Source organism: Lolium rigidum, chromosome 2 (assembly GCF_022539505.1).
Source record: "Lolium rigidum isolate FL_2022 chromosome 2, APGP_CSIRO_Lrig_0.1, whole genome shotgun sequence".
In the NCBI taxonomy this organism is placed as follows: Eukaryota; Viridiplantae; Streptophyta; class Magnoliopsida; order Poales; family Poaceae; genus Lolium; species Lolium rigidum.
In genome coordinates, this window is record NC_061509.1 from 30,513,241 (window position 1) to 30,522,569 (window position 9,329).

At 51.6% G+C, this 9,329-nt stretch overlaps 1 protein-coding gene across 1 annotated transcript; it reads right to left on the reverse strand.

Moving 5' to 3' along the window:
• Positions 1-5,205: 5,205 nt before the first annotated feature.
• Positions 5,206-7,486, reverse strand: LOC124689438 (salt tolerance receptor-like cytoplasmic kinase 1). Its single transcript, XM_047222970.1, has 2 exons — positions 6,991-7,486; positions 5,206-5,900 (listed from the first exon to the last, which is right to left on the reverse strand). The coding sequence occupies exons 1-2, from the start codon at positions 7,484-7,486 to the stop codon at positions 5,206-5,208; spliced, it is 1,191 nt and encodes a 396-aa protein (XP_047078926.1).
• Between the last annotated feature and the right edge of the window lie 1,843 nt (positions 7,487-9,329).

Sequence of the window (9,329 nt, forward strand, 5' to 3'; positions counted from 1 at the left end):
TATACTGTAGCACCACCCGCACTGCCAGTCGTAGCGGTAACATCGTGAACAACATGAGCGTTGTTGAAAGTATCAATGGGGTAGTTTAATTGTTTTGCGGGAATTATTGGTGCCACTGGTATAGCAAAGCATACATCGATGGGTTTCTTGGGCAAGTTAGAGCATCTCCATCGGCGTCCCCCAAAGCGTCCCCCAAAGGGATTTGGGGTGCGCTAGACAAAAAATCGTTCCCAGACGCGTGCCCCAAAGACCCTTTCCGTCCGGCACGGCCCAATACGGTGTTCTGTGCGCAGCAGCAAGTGCTGGCCGCATGTATCGCGGCCAGCAACGCGAGCCCATGAAGTACGTCGGGGACATCGTACATTCCGGGAGTGCGGTCCCCGTAGACATTTGCCTTTTACAACGATGGCCCTTATGTCACTCCCGGATGCCTGACGCTAAACTTGTCTCCGCGGTACGAGGATACGCTGCCGCATGGCGGCTTCAACCCCAACGCCGTGTTCTACTCCCCGGTGTACTACCAAGTGCCCCAGCGCGAGACAGGCCCCGGTGCGAACGACGCCCTGTTCAATGGATGCAGGGGCCCGCTCGAATTCGCGGGCGTCGGTGGTGATGAAAAGGAGGAGGGGGTGGAGAACGATGACGATGACGAAGAGGGCGGCGACGAAGAGGACGACGAGGACGCGGGTGCCGTGGAGGATGAAGATGATCTCGTGGAGGTTGACGCGGCCGACGTGAGGAAGAAGAGGAAGAAGAAGGCCTTGGGCACACGAGGCCCCAAGTGGACGGTTCTGGAGGAGCAATGTCTCTGCGAGTCGTAGTCGACGGTGAGCCATGACTCCATCATCGATGCCAACCAAAAGTACGAGAAGTATTGGGCGAGGATGGTGGAGTTCGATGAGCGCAAGCTAATCAACAACGATTACCGCAAAGTGACAATGAAGAGGAGCCAAAAGTCAATGTCGATGCGATGGGCTATCATCCAGGCGTCGGTGAACATGGTCCATGGGTACCATAACGAGGCTGAGACCAGAGGAGAAAGCGGTAGCGACATCAGCGGCGTGGCACGCCTCTTTCTACGATAATTTTAGCGCCTAGTTTTTGTTCGACGATCTGATTGCGCTTCCTTTGGTTAGTTCGACAAGGCCATGACAATGTACCGGAAGCACTCGGAAGGGAATAAGTCTTTCATGCTGATGCATTGCTATAGCAAGCTCAAAACGAACGAGAAATGGCGGTTCACGCACCATTCGTTGTCGAAGGGGAAAGACGCTATTGATCTAGATGCGCCGCTCGCAACATCGGTAGGGCGCCCTATCGGCAACAAGGCTGCCAAAGCTGCCTTGGCCGATGCAGCGACGACCGAGAAGACACAGGGGTCGTTCACACAGTGCCTCGCCGAGGTCTACTCGATCTTGCTCTGCCGCGACAAAAAGGCCGACGAAAGGTGGCGGCACTGCTCAAGAGGCAAGAGGAGAAGATGGAGCTCAAGAAACACAAGGAGGACATATCCCTGCTGACAGCGTCGACAGCTGGAATGTCCCAACGGACGCGGGTGGCGCACAACTTCTTCAAAGGCCAGATCCTCGATGACATCGAAGCCAAAATGACGGCGACCGAGGCAACGACAGCAACCCCACCCTCGGAGCAAGAGCCGGCACCAGCAGACGCGTCCGCGACAGCGTCTGCTAGTACACCCGCGTCGGCCTCTGCCTCGACATCAGCAGCATCGGCCTCTGCCTCGGCGTCGGCGACGAAGCAGGCACACCGGGCAGATCACGATGAGGTCGTCGTGATTGATGGGCCTACGTCGACTCAAGATGCAGCGCCGGCGTCGCCGTCACCCAACCCCTTCTTCTAATTTACGTCGGTCTGTAATATGATCGTGTGCCTAGTACTTTGATCGCGGCTACTCTGATCGTCACGACTTCGGCGGGAACGATCTCTTTTAAATGTAAACTATTTGAATTATTTTTTGGGGGCGATATTTGGGGGCGGCTAGAGATGCTCTTATATTGTCTGTGCTGTTGGTTGACTTACCAAAGCTTCACAGGAATGGGTTGGGAAAACCTCTCAACTTCATATAATCAAGGTTGATTAGTCCTACGCAGGAAATCCTTCAGAAAAAATCCAGGTCAAGAAACAAAAACTTAAGGTTACGGAATATATTTAGCAGCCCACTTATGGAGCTCTATCTGTTTGCAAGATTGTCGTATGTCTCATCATATTTATAGCTACATGGCAATGCAAAGACTTGAACCATTAGCAACCTGACAACATGTGGTAAATATGTGAATTGATACGATTCTTGAGAGCTCACCTCCTTAAGATTGTTTCCTACCAGTAGTTCAACTAAACCTTGTGTATCTGAATCCGACTCCGGCCACGACTCAAAGAGCCCAAGACGCGTGCGCGCGAGAACCAGACATGCCCAGACCGACTCGGCCTCGGTGAGCCGGCCATGTCTTTTTAAGCAGCCGACGCCGCGACGCAGCCTGCCAAACTCGTTCAGCGATCGATCGACTCCGATTTCCACAGCAAGTACCTCCTTCCTGCTAGTCTGATCGGGCAGCATGACGCCGCCGTTCTCTGCTCCGGGCGCCGCCGCGAAGCCTCCCGCAGAAACGCCACGCGTGCAAGGCGTCGCCGGCGTGCCGCGGCCGACGATGGTATCCAATGGCAACCTCGGCACTCCCGTTGTGAGGGGGACTCCACGCGTGCATGCGCCGCCCACGGCGAGGATCCCGCCCGGCGCTCCGATGAATGCTACCCGTGCCACCGGTGCCGCATTCCCGGCCGCGAGGGCTAACTTCGGTGGTGGTGCTCAGATGACAGCAGCTCCCTCGCCAGCGCCACGTATGAACGCCGGGCCGCCGACGGTGAGGGCGCCGGGCATTCCGCCGAACGCTCATGCAGTTGGCACCGCCGTTCAGTACGCGAACCCCGCCGCGCTTTCCCTTGGCAAGCGAGCACCGACGGCGATGGGGCCGGCGCCCGTCCCGGCAGCGAAGCGTCACGCTCCGATGCGAGGGCCACAGGGTGCGGCACCAATGGGCGGCGCTGCACCTCCTATGCCGCCACCGCTACCCAAGTTGACTTACGTCGGGGTGTACCGCGACCCGAGCAAGGGGTGGATGGCCCGCGCCATGGACCTGAAGCGGCGCGCCGCGCGCTCCATCGGGCCCTTCGACGACCCGCACCAGGCCGCGCTCGCGCACGACCGCGCCGCCCTCGCGTGCGCCGGCCGCGGCATCATTACCGCCAAGCAGCTCAACTTCCCGACGGCGTTCTACCGGGTCGAGACCGCGTTCCTGCAGCGGTGGGAGGGCGACGTGTGCGACGCCATCGAGACGGGCGAGTACGAGAAGATCTACGCAAAGTTCTTGACCGCCGGGTACAGGGCCGCGATGAACATAAAGGAGGGAGACGAGGGCGGCGAGCAGAACACGGACGAGCTGATCGCCGGCTGCGTCGGCGACGGTGGGTTCTTCTGGGACGACATTGAAAACTTCTTCATTTATCGGGCGGGAGAGATCGGGGAAGAGGCCCTGGGGGATGAGGCATGGGAGAAGGACGGACATGGACGCGGCCGCGAGCTGCTGCAGAACAGGTTCGTGGAGATGCACCGGAACAAGTCCCTCTGCGCCGTGTGGCGACGCAAGAACCACATGGAGAAGATGAAGACGATGATGGTGCAGAATCAGCAGCGGCAACAACAGGTTCAGATTCAGATGCAGCAGCCACAACAGATTCAGATGCAGCAGCAACAGGTTCATTTGCAGCAGCAGCAACAGCAGATTCAGCAACAACAGATTCAGATGCAGCAGCGGCGGCAGCAACAGCAATTTCAGCAACACCAGATGATGATTCAGAAGCAGCATCAGCAACAACTGATGATGGCTCAACAGCAAGAGCAGCAGTGCTTGGATCACGATGCCATCTGCAGCCTCGATTCTGGAGAAATCGTCAACAGCCAGACTGAATAAAATGGGGGGAAAATAGAGCCCTTGTTTCACTGCTTGAGGCATTTGCTAGCAGTGTGGCATGGTTGCGACTTCTGTAGTTTAAAGCTAGTAACACAAGAAAGGCTTCAATCCATTTCCTCCAGATGTAACTTGTATTAATTTGTTAAGTGAGACATACTCCCTCCGTCCTCAAATAAGTGTACATCTAGCCTCTAAACTTTGTCCACAAAAGAGGGTACTTCTATCTTCCCAATGCAATTTAATTGCTTCTCTCTCATCGCACGGAAATCAAACCCAATAATATTGAGCACATATTCTTCTTGTTTTTTACATGCACTTAGCTCATTGGAGGTGAAAGAATTAAAGAGGAGAGATGCATGTTTCCAATGTACTTTTCACTCCACCTCATAATTTATCTTGAAAACCCCGCAGGTACACTTATTTGTGGACGGAGGGAGTAGGTTGGAACTTAAAAGCAATGTTTGCTTGAATGTTCTATGTACATTGCACTCAGACTCTGTCCCCCATTTCCAATAAGCTAGCTGAACCTCTTACGTAGCAGTTTTCACCGTTTCCTAACACTAAGTAAGGCTAAGACTGCTCATAGTGGGAGTAACATAGCTAGTAACATCACACACCCCAAAGCATTTTGGTGACATGGCATGGTATTTAATGAAGAAAGAGAGTGAGGTGGTAACTAGCTATGTTACTATAACATCACACTTCTCAAGACAAGATGAGTCTACAATCTAATAAATATAGCATGCATGATACCACATATAAGTAACTATCCACTATGGAGTAGTAACATAGGGTAGTAACATGCACCATGTTACTACTATATGTTACTCCCCACTATGACTAGTCTAAGTAACACACGCACAAAGACGAACTTTTTTAAATTAAAGAAACAAAGAGACTATGTCAACTGATCAGCTAGCTCCTGACGGACCTGGCCTCCTCCGTCACAGCAGCTCGCACCTGCGCGATCGACGGGCGGTGCGCCGGTGCCCCAGCTGCGACGGCACAAACTCAACGGCGATGCTCGTGACATAACGGTCTCCTAGCCTACCTCTAGAAGTCCCACCATCGCAGGCCTCTATTGCTAAAAATCACATTTGTGATTCCATAAACATAACATATATGAACCCATTTTTTACCACTAAAAGATGCTACATTACACACAAAATGAAAATAAAAACTTTCTTCGGTTAGAAAATAAGTACTCGCAACTAATCAGTTAACTCGTGGTGCGGAATAAGTCGAGCAACTTATGATCACTACCATTGCTCGCGATGGACCTCGCTGCCTTCTCCGCCACAGCAGCCCGCACTTGCGCCATCGTGGGTCGGAGCCCTGGCTGCGACGCCACACACTCAAGGGCGATTCCCGCGATATCGCTGGCCTCTATAGTGTCATAACAGTCTCCTAGCCTACTGTCCACGAGCCCCGCCACCCCGGTTGCTCTCACACGTGGCAGTACCCGCGCCGTCAGGTACTCGCCGCCGCCCACTGACGTGCCGGCGGCCGGCGAGCCGGTGATAACCTCGAGGAGCAGCACGCCGAAGCTGTACACGTCAGACTTCTTGGACACGATGCCGGTGCGGAGGAAGAAGGGGTCAGCGTACCCCGGGGAGCCCACAGCAGCGGCGGCGCCGCGTCTAGCGGGCGCGACGGCTGCAGAGAAAGTGGCCTCGCAGGCGGAGCCTAGGTCGCAGAGCCGCGCTCCGCCCACGTCGTCAAGGAGCACGTTGGAGGCTGACAGGTCGCCGTGCACGATGGCCGTGGCGGTGCCATGGAGGTGCTCCAACGCGACGGCGATGTCGTGGACGACGCGCATCCTGTGGCACCAGGTGAGTGGTGGGGTGGCGCCGTGGAGGCGGTCGGCGAGGGTGCCGCCCGACATGTACTCCAGCACGAGTGCGCCTCCCTCCTCTGCAAGAAGTGAAATTCTCTCAAATATGTACTGTTTTTAATTGATTAAAATCTTTTTGGAAAGAAATGTTAAGCATTTGGAGTAAAATAAAGACGAGAAACCGTATCTTTTAAAGGACGCGAGACACTTCAAATCAAGAGTACGAGTAGTAGTATGCACATGGTAATTTAGCATTCTAAATGACGATTAGTGAGCTAAAAGCCTTTTTCAAGCATATCGTTGTCTCACTGAAAAAGCGGGTGAAAAGAAATCCGGTGAGGTGGCGTAGTTGTTCTCGATTGTTTAGGTAGGCTGTAATGTCACCACTCCTCAACAAAAGTCACTTAGAATTAGTTTCTGCAGACCTGCCACTAAACAAAGTATTGCACATCAACCATAATTTATCATACTGTAGTACTATTAGTACTGTACATTCTTTATGGAAAATGAAGTGATATTTTTATTAGTCGTACTCCTAAGAGAATTAATCAACAAGAAAGGGGCTAATAAGTGTGATTTGGTGGACACGCGTCTATGCAGACCCATTTTTACAAAATTCAAAAAAAATGCTATTGCAAACTTTCAGAAAAATCGAAATAATTCAGCGTATGTACATATTACATGGCTACTTACTCGTGAAAATTTTCAAGGCAAAATACAAGTGCATATGGCCTATGAAAAAGATAAAATGGAAATTTCTATTTCTTTAAACAGCTAACTCCAATCATTATAAAATGGAAAAAGACAATATGTACTGCCTCGGATATCGCAAGTTTATCTAAATTTAGATGTAACTATATATTTTTTAATTTATTTATATATACAGCTAAATTTAAACAATCACCAGCATCTTTTATAGACAGAGCGAGTAAATGCCAAAAAATGGTTTTTAAAAAATTGGAGATAGTACTATCATTTTTCTTCTGCGGGTCCCTGTACACTAACAACTTTTGCGGTCCGAAAAGGTTAAAAAATGAAGAGAGAGAGAAAGAACACGTTCTGCCGCCACAGCGTAGGCGTAGAGTCAAAGCTTCAGACAGCAGTACAGTATAAACAATTTTTTTCTTCTATAATACAGCTGTAAACTTATTTCTCGGTTAGTTTAGTTACCGTGGTCGTCGGAGTAAGCGAGTAGCGCGACGAGCCGCGGGTGGCGGCCGACGCGGCGGAGCAGGTCGAGCTCGCGCCGGAACGCCGCGAGCCGGCGCTCCCCGCCGCCGCACCAGCGGTGCACCTTGACGGCCGCCGCCGACCCGCGGACGCGCTGCCCGGCGAGGTAGACGGCGTTGCCGGAGCCGCCGCGGGCCACCACGGCGGCCTCGTCGAAGCCGCCCGTGAGGGCCTCCACCTCCCGCCACGCCAGTCTCCGCGGCTCCGTGTCTGCCGGCTTCTCATGCAGTGCCTTCGTCGGCGGCAGCAAGGCCAACCCGTGCTGCGGCGGCGATGCTCGTGCGGTCTCGGGGTCGACGGCGGCGTAGGGGGTGCGGGTGGTGGCGGAGGGGCGGATGGCGGCGAGGCAGAGGCGGATGAGGAGGAGCGAGATGGCGGCGGAGGAGAGCAGGAGGAGGACGAAGAAGAGCGTGGCCAGCGCCATGGCAACGTCCATGCCGCGCGCCGCCGGAGCTGAGCTTAGCTTGGCTCGGTTGCTTGGAGTGTGGGGGGAGATTAATGGAAGGGACAGAAAGGGCAGGGTGTCGTGTTGGTGACGCGAATATATACCAACAACTTTTTCCCGTAGTTTAGTGGCGGCAGTTAAGCAGGCAAAAGTTTGACAGCTTTTTATTTTCTTTCGATTAATTTTTGCCGTTAGTTTTTTTTTTCTCTCCATATTTTCAACCTGAGCGCCATGTATTCTCCCGCTTTGGCCCCATTATATAAATATTGCAACCGCACCATACAATTACCCCTTAAAAACATGATAGAACAGCTGGATAGCAGCACAATGTAGCCTAAAATCTGGAAAAGAAAGAAAAGAAAACAATGCCAACAACAACAGCAGATTGACGAGGCGAATAGGACCCGCAACCGTTGCGTACTCTATATTTGCCCCACCACGCTCCTAGCACTCAGAACCGACGCGTACGAAAGAAACACCTTCAAGAATGAATGCGACGACGATGGTGACGTTTTTGCCTAGACTGGTCTTAGGATTTCCCTCGGTACTCGAATGGGAGTGGAGAAGGTGTACACCGAACGCCCTTGAGGAAGGACAGAAGGCACCCACAGGCGTCACTGCGTCGATGCCAGACGAGCCGACAGTGGTTTCTCTCAACCCCCACAAAAACCACTACCCGACCGCTTCGAAGCACTCCACCCAACTTGCCGCCCACCATCGTGCGCCATCACGGTCTTGTCACTACCCTTGTTGTCACCCCGCGGTCACCGGTCACCGGCACGAGGCCTAAATGGATGAATGGGAGAGCACAACAATAATCGGCCGTTTCTGGAAAGTTTCTCTTTCATGGTATTGGTATCGTTTAATCGATTTCCTTGGAACGGCAGCGCCACAATTGCCTAGGGCCAAGCCTCAATCAGGCCCGTAAAGCCCTCGCTGCAGGCTGGATTTCTCGAGAGTTTGATTTGTTGATGAGAGTGGGATTTGATTGGAATCTGAACTGTTGATTCATTCATAGTACTATATGATTTTTGATAATGTACGCCCGATGTGATTAAGTTTTGGGAGTGTGCGTGCCAAACTAAATTAATCATGTGCACGTACTGTACGTACGTCACGTACACGGCGAATTAAAGAGCCTGGACCCGCACTTGAACGGACGCCGGCCGTGAAGTTGGAGTAAACAAAATCTGTTTGAACAAAGAGGATTCCCTCGCGATTTCCAAAGGTTGAACAGTGTTTCGTGCTTGGACGGCCTTTAATAGTAATTTTTCTCTATACTTCCTCCGTACTTAGTTTACTAATTACTAGCTCTAGGTTCAAGACGAGGAAAGATGATTAACTATACTACAGTATCAGGTTATAAATCAACTGATGAATGTACTCTGGCCGGTAGCGAAAATAAAATGAGACATCGAAGATTCCAAGGTCAATGCAACAGTGGGATTCGTACTTGCTCGCCGGCGAAAAAGAAATGTTCCAAATGCCGAGGAAACTCCCAAATAATTTTGTTGTGGATAGTATAGATACCAAGAATTGTTTGTGCGCTTGAAATGATTTGTGGAAAAAAAAAAGATGCACCTCACGCCATACGTAAAAGTAGTCAAAATGTAGGGCGGTAGTAACCTTTTTATTGTGAAAATTTTGTAGACATATATTTATAGATGAAAAATATACTGTTGAAATATTGGGCTCACATATAGTGGCCCATATTAGATTTTAGATTTTCATATAAATCTTAAAGCCCACATAATAGCAGTTCATGTGAGTTTCAGTCTAAGTTGATGGCAGCTCACTAGGGAGTGGCAAAAGGTGAAAAGTTTAGTCCCACATG